The sequence below is a fragment of the Octopus bimaculoides genome, chromosome 17 (genome assembly GCF_001194135.2).
Source record: "Octopus bimaculoides isolate UCB-OBI-ISO-001 chromosome 17, ASM119413v2, whole genome shotgun sequence".
NCBI classification, from domain to species: domain Eukaryota; kingdom Metazoa; phylum Mollusca; class Cephalopoda; order Octopoda; family Octopodidae; genus Octopus; species Octopus bimaculoides.
In genome coordinates, this window is record NC_068997.1 from 12,409,000 (window position 1) to 12,428,999 (window position 20,000).

The window sequence follows — 20,000 nt, forward strand, 5'->3', positions numbered from 1 at the left end:
CTAACCCTAACCCTATCCCTAACCCTAACCCTAACCCTGTCCCTAACCCTAACCCTAACCCTATCCCTAACCCGCGTGTGCAAATGAATACGCGTTTAGGGTTAGGGTTAAGGTTAGGATCGACCACTCACGACTAGCTAGCGCGGACGCGCGACTGCGCGTTCGGGTCCGCGCTGCTTTAGTAGTACCGATTCAAATTCAGAACGTAAAGAACAAACCGTTAACTAAATGCCTCAAGGCATTTTTTTGTCCGATATTCCAACGATTATGTCAACCTCCGCGCTTTGTATTGTATTTTAATGAGAATATTATGTTATATAAATGAAGTATACTGAAATAGAACTCAGACTAATAACACACTCATCCACCCACACCTAAAACTGCTTTTAATAACATTACTACTTAATGTTGGTTATTAAGTATCACATCGTGTTTTTAAGAATAATTCATCTAATACACCGATGATATTCAGGAATCCTGTGCAAGAGGAACAAATTTTCCTTAGCACCGTTAGAAATCAGAGAGAATTGCCGAAACTAAAAAAAGTTATTTAATCACGTGTTAGGTTGTATCACAGCTTTCTCCTCTAGACAGTGTTGTTGTGTCAGGGAAAGGTTATATTGATGTTACTAAAGAACTTTGACTAAGAGTCTACGTGAACAGCTACAGAGGAGAAAACTCACTACAAATCTGACCTTAACATTTACAAGACAGAGAACGGTGTTTTTCTATGTAATGTCCCACAATTATGTTTGGCCCATAAGTATCACCAATTCGTTGATTAAATTTTTGCTTTTTGTTTTAGCTTTGAGATTTGAATTTAAATACGATTCGAAATAAAATAAATATCTACATATACATTGGAAATAGGTATATAGTAACACAAAAAAATATGCACTATTGTCTAACACAAAAATATCTCTGTTCCCGCTGTGGGTAGGTATGCTTTACAGGTAGGGAGGAGGAGGAGCAGTACTTTTGCATACCTTTCTAGACTAATAAGCTAAGAGAGAGAGTGAGACGGTGGAGAGACAAAGAAAAAGAGAGAGGGGAGTCTTGCTTCAGATTCATTTTTGTTATCTTCGGCTTCTACGCTCCTTCAAGCGAGCTGGTGTGATGTGACCTTTGTATTTCATTAATCTAGGTAAAGGGAGTTGGAGCCATGATTAATATACAGTAGCTGATTATAGATTTAAAATTTCAGCACAAAGCCAGCAATTTGTGCTCAACTGGTACTTATTTTATCGACCCCGAAAGGATGAAAGGCGAAGTCGACCTCGGCGGAATTTGAGCTCAAAACTTAAAGACTGGCGAAATGCCGCTAAGCTTTTTTGCCCAGCGTACTAAGGATTCTGTCAGCTCGCTGCTTTTACAGTAACTGATTATAAACAATTTATCGTTCCTGTAAAAATAGGCTTTGTACTTTAAGCGTCCTTAAACGTAACATATTTCCAACACGCGTGTATAAATAGTCGCTCTGTTTAACCCTCACACCCTATACTATGTCTTGGATAAGAAAAGGGTACATTAAATTATGAAACGAGACCAGCATAATGATGACTACATTGGTCAGTTCGATCAAGATTAATTTAAAACTAAACAGTACTAGGAGTTCTAGTGAAGTTTACGAGTGAACCTATCTATTTATAAGACGAAACGGTCATAGAACGTCTTTAATTTATAGTTTTGCTTGATCTGAGCTGACCTGACCTTGGAGCTATAACGTTATCAATGACTCATATTGCACGGTTAACAATTGCATGTCATGTGCGGCGTCGTCCTCGACTTGACATATATGTAGTCTCGCCTGCTGACCTACAGAACCAAACAATATTATTAGCAACATTAGCTGCTAATAAAAAAATAAATGTAAGTTCCTGATCTGGATTTGTTTTGGAGATGATTTAAATACGAGACCGTGTGATGCAGCTAAAATAATTTTCATCGCAGTGGAAAATATAATTATAAACATCAAGTCACACATACAAACAAACTTACCTACACACACTATCTCTCTACTCTGGCTTTATTATAGTTTATAACAATTTCCTACATAGACCCGAGATTAGAAATGTCTTTAGTAATTTTTATCGGACTGTATTTTACAGGTTTAAACGTGTTTTAGTTTTAGATACATTCCTAACGCTTTTTAAGTCATGGTACTTTAGGGACGTTTTTGTCCCAACATTCCATTGCCTGTCACCTAAAAACCTCACTTCGCCCTTTCACGTTTTTGTTGATTCAACGGAGGCGTGATTTATCCATTTATTCCGTTCTAATACTTGGACTGACACTTTATTTTATCGAACCAGAAATATGAGATGAAAAGCAAAGTTGACATTGGTGGAAAACGATCTCAGAACGCGAAGAGCCGGAACAATTACAGCAAAGTTTGTCATCCGATGCATTCACGGATTCTCTCCCATTTCTGATATCTCAACGCCGCATATTCTGGTGGATGGGTTTAGTCTTAAGTTTATATATTTGTTTTGCAAGATTCTTATTGTGAAATCGTGTGTTGAAACATTGTTTATACTTGGGGACGACCATCCCCAGGTTTAGTCTTAATTTCCATTACAATTCTATTCATGTCAGCGGTTTATACCATTTAGTATAAGTAAGGCGGCGAGCTGGCAGAATCGTTAGCGCGGTCGGCAAAAATGCTTAACGACATTTCTCTTTACGTTCTGAGTTCAAATTCCGCCGAGGTCGACTTTACCTTTTATCCTTTCAGGGTCGATTAAATATGTACCATTTAAGCTGTAGAGTCGCCTAGTTCTCTCTGCTCCGAAATTTCAGATCTGATACCTATAATACAAAAGACTATTAAGAACCAGTGTTTCATTAACAGATCGTTGATATTTGTATGCTAAAAATTCTGTTGCTCTCGACCGATCAAACCTGCGAGCAAAGATATTTTAAGTGGGACCATCCTGTCTCTTAACCAAGCACAGTGCTCCAACGTGTCCTCTAAATGATTTCAGAGATATGACTGCTATTTCTAACAGATCAGAAACCACATCGATGTTCCCTTACTGTCTCGTGGCTAATGTTATATAATATAGTAGCAGTTGTCGATTAACCCACACAACGAGTATTTCTTCTCTCCATCTGTCTACGTCATCCAACTCTTTTTCCCTCCGTCTGTCTATCTCTATGGTGATAGCAGCTACTGCCGCTAGGTTGCACATGTATCCATACGTGTGATACGGGTGAAGAACGGGTATGTATGGTGGAGTCAGCCGTTCACGAAGTCACGTACTTTGTAGCATGAAAATTCATAATCCCGTGACTTCGGTACACACACATCCTTCTCTCTTACTCTCTCTCTCGCTATTTTTATAATGAGAAAACACACAAATACTCGCTGCAACAGGAACAAACGAACGGCTGTTCTTGTTAGAGAGATGTCAACATCAAGTTATTTTTAATAAAGCTACAAACAAACCAGCGTGGGAAAATATACGCGGTCACTGCATGTGCTAAAAACAGCAGCCGTATCTTTGCCTTCTGTTCTTAATTATTCTCACAAATGGTAATTGCCAACACAGAACCCTTTCTTGCCGATAGCTGGGTTTGTTAAAAATAGCAGTCAAATCCCATCCCCGCAAAGGAAGGACACATTGTACAGTGTTGTCAGTCATGGAGTGCATTGTCTTAATAAAATATGGGATGGGCACCGGTGAAATTCCTTTGATTAGGGTTAAACAGAAGAACGAAAAATTAAAAAAAAAGCTTTAGCACATGGTTACACGTTTAGGTAGTTTTGTTTAGCCCTAGGTCAACCGTGACTGAACAGACCTCTGTTCAAGAGTATTTTAGCCATACTCATCCCGTTTTTCTTTCTTTTTGTATATATGCAAAAGGGCCTCAGGGCAACATTATCCAACGTGTTTCAAGACAGCAGATCGAGCAATCATGTAGATCAGGGGTGTCCAAGTACAGGATTATATAGAAAGAATTTTTTTTCCCCTATTTAATGAGCATCGCAGTTTGGAAGGTGCTTTTACATTATATATGTAATAATTAAAATATATATTATGCATTTTATTGTGTTATATTATGCACATGATCATCCGGTTCGCAGTGCAATAATAGGTTGTGGACGGCTGATGTAAAGATTCCTTCGTTGGCACGTGGAGGAAGTACAATTTAAAGCAAGTGTAATAATGCTGCATCAAAGAAAATTTTATTAGAAATATAGAAAAATATAATTACATTTATGGTGAAAATGTATTTATTAAATGTTCAAGTAAGAAATATAAATATGTTTAGCCAATATCTTAATGACGTGCTTTTGTGTTTTTTAATGTAAAAAATCTGAAGTGTGTGCATGAAGGCCGTACTTAACGGCTTTTTAAGGCGGCAGATTCTCTATTGTTGGTGCTGCAGATTGGGTCAACATCCGACACTTGTTTTATGAAAGTCTGGGAGGTAAAATACTGAAGCCAAGACCAGTAGCAGCAGTAAAACATGCAACATACAATAATACTATTAAGTTTTTGGTTCGTGATTACACAAATAGATGGCGAAAGTTCGAGGGGTTTCGGTGACATGTAATGGACGTTCGTCGAGGTGTGGGTGCGAAATCCCACTGCAATACCATCATTATCGTCGTCGTCGTTTAACGTCTATTTTTCCAGGTTCGTATGGGTCGGACAGATTTTCTATGGCCTACCCTTCTTGTCGCCAACCCTCATTTGTTTCCAAGTTTATATATATATCGTCAGTGGATCGTATATCCGAAAAAGAAGCACATTCTCAAAGTTAGAACAGTAATGTATTCACATTGTCACACGTTTCGGCAGTTGTTGTTCAGCCCTGGGTCAACCGTAATTGAAAAAACTTTTTGTTCAAGGGTATTTTAGCCACGATCATCCCGTTTTTCTTTCTTTTTGTATCTATGTATCAAACTCTTGAAGAGAGTTTATATGCCTTCGAACATTAGAGTCTGATAAGTCGTCCATAAAGCGCTTAGCTTTATGGATGCGAAACCATTAATCATTCTAAGACCGGGAATAGATTTAACTTCATGTAAATATACAAAGACGATACCTTCTAACAAAGACGGTACCCACACAAGTAATCTCCAGGAGTGCCTTCGGATTTAACTATCCCCTGGTTGCTTAGATACTTCAGACTACCCCTGAAATATTGAAACAATCTTATCATATATATATATATATAGGGAAAAACCTACTTTTTCCTGTCTTCTGTCAAGCGCTTATATGTCTCTTTATTAGACTATTTACTTTAGTCATTGCACGGTGCTCACTTATAAGCTTTAAGCTTATAAAATACTATTATATGTATATATATATATATATGATATATCAAGTACAGGACATCACCTACATATATATATGACGGGTTTCTTTCTTCTAAATCCACTCACAAGACTTTAGTCAATGCGGGACTATTGAAGAAGAAACTTTCCCAAGGTGCTATTCAGTGGCACTAAGCCCAAAGATAAGATAAGGGATTAAAGTCTTTCATTGTCTTCCTATTTGCTAAACTCACACAGCCCGGATTTTCTACATCTGAAGAATTCTTATATTAGACTGGAATCTGAGAGCATAGATAGCCTGAAGATCAGGATGAGTGCAGCATTGGAAATACCCTATCTTTCTACCCTCCCAGAGCCTCATGTATATATATATATATACTAGTTTATTTTGTCTTCGTCTTCGCGCTATATGAACATTTATTGTGGTTTAGAGTCAAGATTTGACTGCTATTTTTCAGCGTGGCGGTATCTCTTAGATACCCTATATTATAATTTTAAATAATTGTTACCGTTGAGGTTTTTATTCCCATGCTGGCCACTTGATAAAATCAATATTTTAAATATCGATCTTATCCTTATTTATATAAATACAAATATATATATACATACATACATAAGTGGCTGTGTGGTAGTAGCTTGCTTACCAACCACATAATTCTGGGTTCAGTCCCACTGCGTGGCACCTTGGGCAAGTGTCTTCTGCTATAGTCTCGGACCGACCAAAGCCTTGTGAGTGGATTTGGTAGACGGAAACTGAAAGAAGCCCGTCGTGTGTATATATATATATATATATGAATGTGTGTGTTTGTCCACCCAACATCGCTTGACAACCAATGCTGGTGTGTTTACGTCCTCGTAACTTAGTGGTTCGGCAAAAGCGATCAATAGAATAAGTACTAGGCTAACAAACAATAAGTCCTGGGGTCGATTTGTTCAACTAAGGGTGGTGCTCCAGTCATACATATATATATTTATATACACATACATACATATATATAGATATATTTATATACATCTCGAAATGGGTAGTGAATGTAGACAGCCGACAACTGATTCAAGGTCAGTCTTTGTATTACCTGTCCTTTTTTTTCTCGTTATTTGCGTATTTAATGTTGGTGACGTTCTGAACATATCGTTTTACGTCCGCTTTCTATGCTGGCATGGGTTGGACGGTTTGACTGAGGACTGGTGAGCCAATCTGATCTGGCAAAGTTTCTACAGCTGGATGCCCTTCCTAACGCAATATATATATATGTATATACATGTGCATTATTTTTAATTATTATATATAAACATTATTAATTATAAGGAATATTATGGAGTTGCCCAGCATTATATTTAATTCTTTTACTATATATACTTCTTTACATAGACCTACACATGTTTCAGCTGCACCGATTAATAACTGTTGCAATCGCAACCCCACTATGTGTGTGTGTTTGTTTGTTTATGTCTAGTAATTTAATGGTTTGGAGAAGGAGATAGATAGAATAAGTTCTGGATTTCTAAAAGAAGGCAAGTACTGAGTTTGATTGGTTGACTGGTCCTTTCGTGGTGGTGTCTCAGCATGGCTGCAGTCCAATGATTGAAACAAGTAAACAATAATGAATGTAATGAGTGACTGAATTAATAAAATTCTTGAGAAACTGTTTTGTGGCTTTAGCTACATTGCGAAGTTTGACTGCTTTAAATGTACATGGCTTAGTGGTTAAAGCTTTCAGCTCACAATACTGATGTCATGGGTTCAATCCCTAGGCCAGTTGTTGCATTGTGTCTTTGAGCAAAGCACTTCATTTCGCATTGCATCAGTCCACTCAGCTGTAAAGAAAGTACCAGTGCAGCCCTCTCTACCTTTGGTGGTTATGTTCAAGATGTTATTTGGGTCAAGGATGCTGGAGACAGAGAGGATATCCATGTCTGCTCAGGTACCTAAAACAACTAACAAGGATATGGTACATGCTACTAAACCATACTTGCTCACAAGTGAAGACTAGCTGTAATGAACTAAGCTCAAATTCCACCTTGCTGATCTCTATCAACACCAGGGTAATGCGAGTCTAAGTTCTAGTCTAACCCTTTAGCCCTTAAATTATTCTGTCGAATGTAAAGATTATTTATTCACATTGTTTTCTATTAATCATGTGTTATCTTGTAAGAGATGAGATTTCAATGATGTGATTGTTTATTTTCTGAATGGCATTGTAGAGTAGATGTAAAAGGCACAAAAACAATTTTTTCTGAATGTACATTGCTGAAATCTAGCTGCATCTTTTATGCCATCAAATATGGTAAAAAAATAAAGAACCCTTTTCCAAATATATTCTAAAATGTTAAATATTTCTTCCATCACATGCCAGTGGGAAAAATTAGTAGTAGTTGATAGCTTCCGTTACCTAGGTGATCAAGTCAGAAGCTGGGGTGGATGCACTGAGAGAATAGCTGCTAGAATAAGAATAGGCTGGGCAAAGTTCAGGGAGCTCCTACTTCTGCTGGTAACAAAGGACCCCTCGCTCAGAGTGGAAAGCAGACTGTATGATTCCTGTGTGTGAACACCCATGCTACACAGCAGTGAAACATGGACTGTGACTACTGAGGATATGCATGGGCTTGTAAGAAATGAAGCTAGTAATGCTTTGCTGGATGTGCAAGGTCAGTGTGCATGCGTCGAGAGAGTAAGGTTGGGCATAAGAAGCATCAGATGTGGTGTGCAAGAGAGACGACTGTGCTGTTATGGTCATGTGATGCATATGGATGAGAACAGTTGTGTGAAGTGTCGCACTCTAATGGTGAAGGGAACCTGTTGAAGAGGTAGACCCAGGAAGACATGAAACAAGGTGGTGAAGCTTGATCTTCAAATGTTGGCCTTCGTGGAGGCAATGACAAGTGACCAACACCTTTGGCAATATGCCATGCTTGAGAAGAACCAATGGATTAAGAAATACTGCGTGTTAAAAATTATGACTGCTTTGTTAGGAGTCCAGGTCTGGGAGGATTAAAAAAAAAAAAAAAAAAAAGGGTAGGAGACATTTTGGTGGTTTATTTGGCATTGCTGACTTAACTGCTATCAGGCATTTTAAAGTTCCTCTCATTGTTTATGTAAGAGTGTATGTTGTGTTCAACTAATAAATTACAATCTTTCATTCTGTTGTGAGTATTTGTTTGCAAGCATGCGTGTTGGCCCCCCGGTGCAAAAACAGGCTGTATGTATCAAATGTCTCATCCTGGTATTAAAAGGTTTTGACAAAAAGGAACAAAACAAGGGCCCCATTGGACCCTAAAACATCACTTCTAAACTTGAAATAACCTGCACTGCATAGATGTGTGGTTAAGGAGCTTGCCTCCTTATATGGTTTCAGGTTCAGTCCTACTGCATGCCACCTTGGACTATCTTCTACAGCCTCAGGGTTACCAAAGCTTTTAGAGTAAATTTGCTCAACAGGAACATGTTTGTCTCTTTGTCTTGACATCATGCAACTGTTGTAAATAAGTGTCACCCTCATACAAGCGATGTCATTAGTTTCTAATCCTCCATTAAAACATTTCTGGTCATGAGGAAAATTTGCTTGAAAAGGTGATGAAAATGGTATCTGGTTGCAGAAAATCTGCCTCAATGAATATCTTGACCCACACAAACATGGAAAATCCTCATCCTTGTTTAATGTCTATTTTCCATGCTGGCAAGACAGTACTGCACCAGGCCGCAGTTGTATGTTTGGTGTGGTTTCTGCAATTGGATGCCCTTCCAGAAACCAACAACTTTTATGAAGTGTATTGGGTTGCTTTTACATGGTGTTGGCACATGAAAATGGATGTTAAAATATTTACAATGATAAAAATGTAAGGCCTACTTCCGTATGATGCTGGTGTTGTATATTTATCTCCGACAGTGATGTTAAAACTGGAGATTCTCTCCCACTGTAAAAATCCTAAACATCTGAACTATCAAATTTAAATTCTTTAGCATTCATATTTATTCCCAATGCTTTGAATTAATCAAGCATTATCTCAGTTTCAAGATTTTGATATGATTGCTCATATTTAGAATGACATAGGACAGAATGATGGGCCAGATCTGGCCTGTGAACACAAAACAGAATATCTGGATTGGATAGAGTTGCTTTAAAGGCTAATGGAGTAACATTACCACAAGTGTCATGCAACATCCTGTTCAAGAATTACTTTAGAAGCAGAAAACTTCTATAATAACATAACCTTAGATTTAAAAGAAAATGGATACTATATTTTAAATGTTCCTAAATCCCAGGACAACATGCTCTATAAAGACAGGATAGAATAAAAAACATGGAATATATGAAACTGGCTAACAAGTAAATTAAGGAGCTTCAACATGTTAAACTGCTAGAAATAGCAGCCAATTTCCTTAAGCCATGTGGTTGGTAAGCAAGCTACTTATCACACAGCCACTTCTGCACCTATAATTTGTTTGCAAGAATGAGGTGCGCTTGTATTTTTTTCTATATATTGGTCCCACATTAATGGATGCGAGTCTGGGAATGCGAATAAAAAAATACAGCCTTCCAGCACAGCCATGGAAATCTAAGATATAGTCAGTGCATTCTGGATGGATTGGTGCACTTTTTTTGCAGAATCTTCGACTGATCAATCTGTGATGGGCATAAAATGGTTCATTACTGAACATACTGTGTTATCTTGGGTTGGTAATAAAATGAGGTTACATGTATAACAAAAACCAGCCAACCATATGACATGCAAGTAATGAGGCACCCTACCCTTTTGTGACCATATTTCTAATAGGAATAACCTGCAAGCAAGCTTTAGTGAAATAAATTTGAAGTAAGTTTACCCAACAAAATTCATTCGAAGTATTGTTGATTTGTCAGTTGAATTCAGGTACAATTTCTCTCAACATGAACAATAAAATGAGGTACAGATATTCTCGGATATACACTGTTGTAAGATGTTAAAAGACAAAGATGGGATCTTTTTTAAAACGGGGGCCACATTTTTCATTAATGCTTTACGTAGTGTTTTTGGTACCGAAAGACTTTCAAACTTCGTATACTTATCTATTTTGTGTTATAGAACAGAAAAATATTTTTGTATTCGAATTTATTTCATGTAAAAAATTGTCTTATTTCGATAATTTCAACCAATCACTGACGTCCATTCAGCTGATATACATTAAGTGCCGACTACATAAACAAACGATTCTTCGTTTTATTTGCTTTTTTCATTTTAAATTTGCTTTAACCCTAACCTTAGGGTTAGGGTTAATTGTTTCAGAATCGTTTGTTTATGTAGTCGGCGCTTAATGTATATCGGCTGAATGGATGTCAGTGATTGGTTGAAATTACAGAAATACGACAACTTTAACATGGAATAATTTATGGATTTCTTTTTTTTTAAAGAAGACTAAGAGAAAAAGATGTTTTATATGACACATTCTACCAGTGTTCCAAGTTTCAAAGTGTTTCGTTAATGAAAAATGTGGCCCCCGTTTTGAAAAAGATCCCAAAGATGTCCCAGTCTCATCTGAAGAAAGAAGAGTTTTTATGTACAACTTCCTACAAGTTACCCACAAGTTGTGGTCCCCAACTATCGCCTGTCTCAGAGGCCCTGATCCCACAACATAGAAATATAGCGATGCATGATTCAAAGGAAATTTGGTTGATATTTCTAGCAATTTAAAGCTACAATGGTGACTCCATTGTAGGTTCGTTCCTTTTAAAACTATATCAATGTTTAGAGCTCAATCTCATGATACTCGTCTACAGAAATGAGTCTTATGGTATTTGGTTCTCAAAAGAATCCCATATGATATTGATAACTTGGATAAAGAAAAATTGACACCCGTCTACCGTAACTTTCATACAATGAACAGAAATAAGGCAGGAAGAATAAGAAACAGAAATCTTAAAATAGAAAACAGTTATAGGAATTTCACTGTACTACTCAAACTATATCTTCGGAGGTTAATAATTTTATCTCAAACTAATCTAAAGTGTGTTGTCTTTCAATAAAATTCAGCAATTTACATACAAAATGAGCAGCATTTCTGATTGTCTTATGGCTAAATTAATACAACTGACGTTGGACAGTTCAGTTTCCTGTTCCAATATGAAGTCTGGAAACAAGCCTGTTGGACAGTTCGGTTTCCTGTTCCAATATGAAGTCTGAAAACAAGCCTATGTGCAAAACCAATAAATACTACAAACTAATCAACAGAGAAGTGAATGGTAGTACCAGGTAGACAGACAAATCCAACAAGGCACCCTCTATGTCATCAATTGACTTGATAGAAATTGCCAACTAATTGTATCAGTGTATTATTGTTTAGTGTAGTCTGACGTAATAGTAAATAGAATCCTAAATACATTTCAGAAAAAAAGCTGGGATAATTGAAGCTGAAACACAACCATACATCTGCCGAATCAGTTAAACAACAAGCTGGAAAAAGTTAAACTGGAAAATCCAGTTACTGTGTTGAAACCTGGTGAGAAATGTATAATCTAACAAGTAAACTGCCCAGATTTCTATTGTTTTTTAATATAGACAAAGTTTTGGAAGAGTTTCTAATTCTAGAATTCGAACTGCTAGAAATGACAGCAATATCTTGAAATTGAACACAAATGTCTTATATGAGTTACCCAGACAAAATTCTAATTGCAATTCCATCTGCTTTGAACATGCTGACTTTTTGCATAAGCCTCAAGCCAGTTCTGATCAAAAGCAATCCTAAGTTATGCAGGTCAACAACTAAGCAGGATGCAGTTTCAGTCACATCATGCATTGGCATATAGCTTGGGCTGAAATTCATCCCAAACCTTCCTGCAGATAACTGAAACTGAAATGTTATTCCAACAGCAACAGAAAGCAAATTGATAGCCAAAGCAGTGGACAAGAGAGTAGTAAGACTAGAAGACATAAGAAATTTAGCAAGAAGCAGTGTAGGAAGCCTGTCAATGACCAGTGTCCTCTCAAAAAGAAAGCAGGTTACAAAAAAGTTTTTTAACCCTTTCGTTACCAACCCAGTTAAATCTGGTTCTGTAGTACAAATGTCTTGGTATGTTCCTAACATAAGATGAATAAGTTATTTTACTAAATTCTTTGTTATATTTAAAATAATTGAAAGAAACAGAGTACTACCTCAAAATAAAAATGGTATCGAAAGGGTTAAAGGGTAAAAGACTTTCCTAATATACAAGCATTTGGAATTGCATTGTGATTGTCTACGTAATTAGTTTAATTAGCCACTGTTGAGTGGCAAAAGACAAAAATGTTTTAGAAGAATAAAACCGATAAATTAATAAAGGCATAATGCAGTTGGTGAATGACCTAATAGCTCAGTCTCTACAGTTGTTGGAGTTGTTAGCTATAGCAGCCGAATGTTCTCCCCAAATAACAGCCTGTTGTTTAAAAAAGGGAAAAATGTCCTGGATTCTAAGCTTTCAGAACTTAAGGTCACTTGGAAAGCAGCACAGCCCAAGCTGATAAATCAAGAAGAACAAGTTTTCCACTGCCTATGAACCATATTGGAGGAAAAATGGTTAAGTGGCAAGCAGCCATAACTAATAGTAAAGATGCATGTGGCAGAGTCATAAAATTTGCAAGTCATCAGGAAAGAAGTGAACACTGCTTGATAAAAGAGTTCTCTCTATGCAAAAAGCAAGCTTTAAAGCATGTTAAATGTGATGCTGTCTGGCAAATGAATGTGGGGAATTTACAGCAAAGAAGAAGAAGAAGTTGAGCATCTATTCCTGTATATCAACTAAAGATAAAACAGTATGCATAAATATCAAGATAGAGGAATACATGGAAGAGCAGATAAAGAGGGAGAAAAGTTATAGAGTTGATAATGTTGGGTATCAGAAACAGAACATCCCAGGAGCACAAAGAATGGTAAATTATTGAAGCACTCTAATTAGGATCAAACAGAAAAATTAAATCTGAATAACTAATGAATGTTTTGATATTCTACCAGAAACTTATTTAACTCTTTAGTATTTAAACCAGCCAAAATATTCTATTTGCTTTATGTTCAAACTGGCCAAATACATCTCTCATCCCTAACCTTGCATCATTCTAAAAGTAGAGCATTCCCATAATTGAAATCTCAAGATAATACATTGTTAATTCAAAATGTCAATAAATAAGCATCACGTTTGACAAAGAAATCTGAATGCTAAAGGGTTGAAGTTTCTTAATTCTGTAATTAACACAAAAAGTAACCTTTAATGTTTTAGCATTTAAACTGACCAAATCCAGCCAAAATATTCTGCTTGTTCTATGCTCAAACTGACCAGATTTAGCTTCTAACATCTACCTACAATGTCATTTTGAAAAGCAATCACATCACTGAAATATTGAAGCAATGAGATAATGCAGGACTAATTCAAAGCAACATGAACAAATAAGAATTACATAAAAATCTGAATGCTAAGAGGTTATCTATTTCAAAACTGAATTGAGATATTTTAAAGGGATCACCATAATCTTATCTAAGACCCTTTTTGAAGTCATGTTCTAAACAGAAAAGTCAATAGCGAAAGTTATTTCATCAAATTCTAAATATTTTCAAAATTTAACCTTCGGCATTTAAACCAGCCATATCCAGCCCAAATATTGTGTTTTATGTTCAAACTGACTACTTCTGGCCTCTCACACCTACCCTACAATGTCATTATAAAACTAAACAGCTACAACCTTGAAACCTCAAAGTTATAAGATAATGCATGGTAGATTCTAAACAATGTGAATGAATAAGCATTATATTTGATGGAATAGCCTGAATGTGAAAGGGTTAAATACTGAGGAATAAATTTCTTTAAAAATATGGTCACAAAAGGATTAAAAAACAGTAGTTAGTATTCTGCAAAGAACATAATACAGACAATCAGAGAAACTGAAACAGATTCCATCTAGGTCTCTTAGCTTCTCAAAAATAAAACAAAAAGAAAACTAAGATGAAAGTTAAACATTTTATTATTTCAAAAATGTTAACCATTTCTACTAAATTAGAATGACTGCTCTTCACTAACTGTCAACGTGATTTTATGTAGTGAAATATGCCGCCAAGATGAAAGTCGCGCCATCACTTACTCTTTTCACTGTGAATTACTCCACTCCAAGGCACTAGTGCCGAAGAGGTTCACTTTGGTGAGTTTTATTGTTTCGGTTTTTTTTTTTTAATACATTTTCTTCTTACAAACTGCAATCATGCTCTGAATTAAAGATTTAACTGAAGGTTAAAATGCAAAAAGAATAAGGAAAGCCATCATCAAACAAAAGAGACCCATGGCTTCTGACAGAGCAAATCCCAAAATGGCATATGAAAACAGCTGTTGTTTCAGAGATGGATTTCTGGCATAACCAATTACTAAGTTTCCGAATACACTTCCAATACCAGCACCTACAATGAAAAAAGGGGTTTTTCTTTTAAATTAATCTAACAGTATAAACAATTTAAATCCCTAATAGTCAACCCCCTAGAAAGTTTACAGGGAAAATTCTTAACACCCATATCTACATAATGTTTGGAGTTCATATACACCTCATGAAAAAAGCCCGATGAAAACAGACTAATTTTTGGCTATCTAATTAAAATGAGTTTAAAGAGATGGGGACTAGATAGATGGTAATTTAATTCACTGACCTGAACCTGCAGCACCGACTGTAGCTGCTCCAGCACCAATGTATTTTGCTGCCTGATCAATATCGTTTCGTACAGAGCTGGTCTGGAAAAATCGTACCTGTTGCAGTAGAAAAATTATCAAATATGTAGCATGAGCTAGAAGGTGAGATAATGATAAACTTATGCTAAAAAAATGAGCAAAGAATAAGACAAAAAAAAAAACAAAAAGAGAAGAGTAAAGCATGACAAACCTGGTTCTGGATTAGGGAAAGCATTTGTGATTGTGAAATAGAAAAGCTAGTGCAGCTAGCCAATGGCACAAGAGACTGAGACTGTGAGTTCTGAAAAATTAAACAAAAAAATTTGTAATGATTCAGATTGAGAAAATGCATCAAGCCAAGTAAAATTGCTGTCATCCATACATACAGGCTTGTCCTTTACAGGTGCCAGTACCATGTACCATCACTGGCATCCATACTTACAGACCTGTCCTCTACAGGTGCCAGTACCATGTACTATCACTGGCATCCATACATACAGGCCTGTCCTCTACAGGTGCCAGTACCATGTACTATCACTGGCATCCATACATACAGGCCTGTCCTGTACAGGTGCCAGTACCATGTAAAATTGCTGTCATCCATACATACAGGCCTGTCCTCTACAGGTGCCAGCATCATGTAAAATTGCTGTCATCCATATATACAGGTGTCAGCGCCATGTAGAATGCATTCACACCAGTGCTGTGTAAATGCAGCCAGCACACACTAAAGTGGTTGTGAGGAAGGAACCATGCCACTACAGACAATTTGGAGTCTGAATGGCAACTGTCAAGCCGTGCAACCGATGCCAGCATGGAAAACATGTTAAACAATGATGAATACATTGCTAAAATCTATGTGATGTACAACTTAACATTTACTGAATTAATATCTACACTTAAGACCAACAGGCTATTTGATCAGAGTATGTTAAAGTATAAAGGTTTAGGTCAAGTCCAAGGGTGATGAAAGGCGGCGAGCTGCCAGAAACACTTAGTAGTACTTCGTCTGTCTTTACGTCTCGAGTTCAAATTCCGATGAGGTCGATTTTGCCTTTTGGGAGGTCAATAAATTCAGTACCAGTTGCATACTGGGGTTGATTTAATTGACTGGCCCCTTTCACCAAAATTTCGGGCTTTGTGTCAAGAGTAGAAAATACAAGGGAGATGAACAGATTTAATTTTGATTTCTAACTCAATTTGCGCTTTGACCTCAAGTGTGTAAACATCAAATATGAATGGGGGTGGGTGGTGAAATCTATTCATAACATTGACAAAGGTGCATTAGACCACTTGTAAAGAACCATCTTCTCTAAGATATTCCTGGGCACTGTAACATTGGTTATTCAAAATCAAATTTTAGTGGGTAACAAAAAACTCGCCAAAACAAAAGTTTTAATAAAGCTTACCTCTTGCATTGGTATCACAGTGGAACCTAGAGGTCTCAGAGCCGACCTGCTGCTGGTAAGCTAGAATATAGGAAAAGAATGGAATCAAAAGATGATGAATAAAAATTCAAAAAGAGTATCCAAGTACAATTTAAAATAGATGGGGTAAAAAAAAAAAAATCATGTCAATGCTAGTAGCAACAAGCTATCACCTTGAAAAATAGAAACCCACTAGAAACAGCAGCCTCCCCACCTTATCAGCTTTTTTAAAAAGTGGGAATGAATTTACTTCGACGTTCCATACTTCATGATAAAAGAAAAGGATATATTTTCTTTGTTTTAAATATTCCTTGATTTCAAACAACGGAAATTACGATTCTGAAAGTTAATTTTAAATTTATTCCCAAAGCATTGTATCTTTTTCTTTCTAATGAGGTAATGGGGCCTTAGGAGGCAGCTAGTCCAAAATTCCGAATGAAGTACGACAGTAGAGGTTATCCTGACCGAGTACTTGTGCGACCGTAAAAACTCGAAGATATTCGAAAACTACCATTTAACAAGTGGTCATCACGTTATGTAATGTCTGATCAATAATTGTCAGATTCATTTTCAGTCATGTCGCTAAATGATCTAAATGATTATTACCGCTTAAATAAATTTAAAAAATAAAATAATTTATTTACTAATTTAAAAAAAACTATCCGACCAACATAGCTTTGGGTTTTTTTTTTTTTTTAATCAATGAGAAAAACCATTTAAAAATTCTAGTAAGACTAGACTTAAAAATTCTTTGTCCATATTCGTTTACTGTTAGTTGTAATTCTGGCAGATATACCAAATTATAAAAATACATCAAACAACGCAATGCGGCATGAAATTAGTCAAGATGAAGCGAATAGTGTGACTTTTGTCGAAATGATTAACAGATAAAAAAAAAAATAATAATAATAATCTCAAAGTAAACTTGAGACAAGATATCTTAAGCAATTTAGTTTCTAGGACATTTCAATGACACAGGTGAAACTGTTAATTAAGACAAGTTGTTCGAGGTGAAATTAAGGAAAAAAGGGCATTTTTAGGTGTGACCTTAAGTGACCTTCGTAAACAACGAACGGTTTTGTTGACTGCATAGGAAAAAGGAAAACTAAGTAAATAGCTAAGGTTTCTTATTGAACACATGACTGGTTAGGGTCAAATTTGGGACAAATACAGAAAGAAAAAAAACGAGGGAGAGAGAGTGATAGAGAAGTACAGAATGATAGAGAGATATACAAAAGATGCAGACAGAACGTAAGACAATGGAGGGTCACGAAATCAATAAAAATGTCTAAACCCCATCACTGTAGGACAAACCTATAAGCAAAGTTATGGTAACCGGAACCCTTTTATTTTCTCAATGGTACTTGGGGGTTACATTATCCAGTGTATCTTTCACTTGCAATTTAACTGCTATTTCTAGCAGATGAACCCACCATATTTAAGACAGTTACTGCATCGCCCAAGATTAAAGCTTAGCCTCAGGCAAATTCTAAATCAAGCCAACCTGGCCGAAAGCATTGCCAGCCATCCGTGAACATCACGTCTTTTAAAAGGGTGTTGGTGGTGTAGAACTACATTATGCAATTTGCCCTCCCCCCCACACATTTTAAGACGGTACTGCGACCACGTAGAGGCTACCTTGAAGGGAGGTTACTCTAGATTTGTGGCTAAATTATTATGGAGAGTAGGGAGGTGACCTCAGTGGAAAACCACTAAATGAAATTCATTAGGAGTTATGGAGACATCAAGCATTTACATACACAGGAGATATACATTGGAGACATTATATAATATGTAATATATAAAGGAATCTCATGTATATTCCCGATCTCCCATTGATAAAACGGTTATATAGTCATATTACGTTACACTGCTGAGAAAATAAAATCGAAATATATTCAGCTTTCACGTAAGCATATGAAAAGCACATTTGGAAGGAAAGTGGGAGGTAAAAGGAAAATGAATTATGTGGCATTCATGACTTTCTGAAGGGCATTTGAAAATTAACAGCATGTAATGGTAGTTTTGATTATAATTACAAAGGGTTGTAAGGTGCATGACTTCCTCAAGGGCGTTAGATAAGCGAGATTAAACGAAAAGCCAACGGAGAGAGAGAAACGAAACCGTGTCACGATCTAGTCGAGACCAAAATGCTGCAGAGTACTGCCTACTACATCAACTTAACAGCTAAGATCTCTGCAGAAGAAAATAAGATGTTGGGACATATATGCCCCTCTCAAGGACAACAGATTTTGAAAGAGTAGAGTTTTCCGATTAGGAATCGAAACTGGAATCACAGGATCAGATAACTAGGCACTAAAAATGCACTTGCTACGGTTCATTTGGGGGAAATGCTAGTTGAAAAACATTTTTTATGAATCTCAGAGATTTATATAAAGGGCAAAGCGAACTGATTAAACTGAATTAAATCAGGCGATAGGACATCGATTACAAAGGAAAATACAGAACAAAAACGTCGATCTTTTAAATATATTTCTAGATAATCCTATTTGAGCAGTAAATAAGTATATAACAAAATACTACACGCGACAGACTTAAAACAGGATGAAAGTAGAACAGCGGAAAAATAGGGTGTGTGATTTGAATTAGGTGAATATTAAAGAGACAGGTATCTGAAATAAATGACTGGTGTGAAGAGGTAAGGATAAAGCAATGAAGGTAAAATCATATGAGCAAAAACAATTTGCCCTTGAGAGGGAAGGAATAAAATATTGGTTACTAGAATGGAGGGGAAAATGTATTTATAGGACCAATAGAATATAAATTTGACCTTCAAACAAGTGAAATTTTCAATTGGCATGCATTAATAATTGAGGAAAATGATTAATGAATTTTTGAATTTAACGAAGTAAAATGTAAATTACGAACCATGCAGCGAGTAGCCGAGGGGATGTATCTGGTGCAGGCGTACATATTTCTCAACAGTGAGTTTTACCCAAGGTAAACCTGAAGAAAATAGAAAAAGAAAGAAAAAAATGCCGGCTGAAGGTTAGTTGGAGGATAAAGAACAGGGGGGAAAATCCGAAGAAACTGTAATAAAAGATAGTAACTGTTAATTTTTTTTCTTAAACAACTGAATGTTGAATGCAAAAGCTTTTCTAAAATCCAAGTAAGAAATAATGATGGCAAAAATTTACCAGTTAATAAGATGGATTGATCAGGGTAGCTTAACCGCAGAGACGACTCGACAGACTGATTGATCAAGTCAAGAGGGAGAGACCAACTCACGCATGCGTAAGGCAGCTATTTCAATTCGTTTCGAGATTAGGCCTAGTTTGAGAATATTTTTTTTTTACTATCAATATTTATTATTAAAGTTGACAGATTTGTCTATGAAATTGAATGCATAATGTATATATTTAGCTAAAATTAAAAACAATATTGTTATTTTATATTTCATGACGGAAATTCACGAATGAATTCCGTCAACCACATGCGTAGCGGCCTGCGTGCATATGGCTACCTTGAGTCTGTAGAAGTTGGCAAATGGCGGTGTTTCTCATTAATAACTGTCAATTTCAAGGATGCGGACTGCGATTTACGACATTAACAGAACTCATACAACATATAGAAGACACTCATTTAGGTAGGTTCTTCTGCTGCTCTTACTTC

The 20,000-nt window shown here is 36.4% G+C and overlaps 1 protein-coding gene across 1 annotated transcript; it reads right to left on the bottom strand.

Moving 5' to 3' along the window:
* Positions 1–14,233: 14,233 nt before the first annotated feature.
* Positions 14,234–19,660, bottom strand: LOC106873419 (ATP synthase lipid-binding protein, mitochondrial). Its single transcript, XM_014920775.2, has 6 exons — positions 19,526–19,660; positions 19,257–19,334; positions 16,350–16,409; positions 15,152–15,241; positions 14,922–15,018; positions 14,234–14,678 (listed from the first exon to the last, which is right to left on the bottom strand). The coding sequence occupies exons 2-6, from the start codon at positions 19,299–19,301 to the stop codon at positions 14,515–14,517; spliced, it is 456 nt and encodes a 151-aa protein (XP_014776261.1). The 5' UTR covers positions 19,302–19,334; positions 19,526–19,660; the 3' UTR covers positions 14,234–14,514.
* Positions 19,661–20,000: the final 340 nt, after the last annotated feature.

Coding starts and splice junctions, on each gene's coding strand:
- LOC106873419 (XM_014920775.2), bottom strand. CDS start 19,301: ATGTACGCCTGCACCAGATACATCCCCTCGGCTACTCGCTGCATG. Junction 16,410..19,256: donor CCTCGGCTACTCGCTGCATG/GTTCGTAATTTA, acceptor CCTATATTCTAG/CTTACCAGCAGCAGGTCGGC. Junction 15,242..16,349: donor CTGTGATACCAATGCAAGAG/GTAAGCTTTATT, acceptor TTAATTTTTCAG/AACTCACAGTCTCAGTCTCT.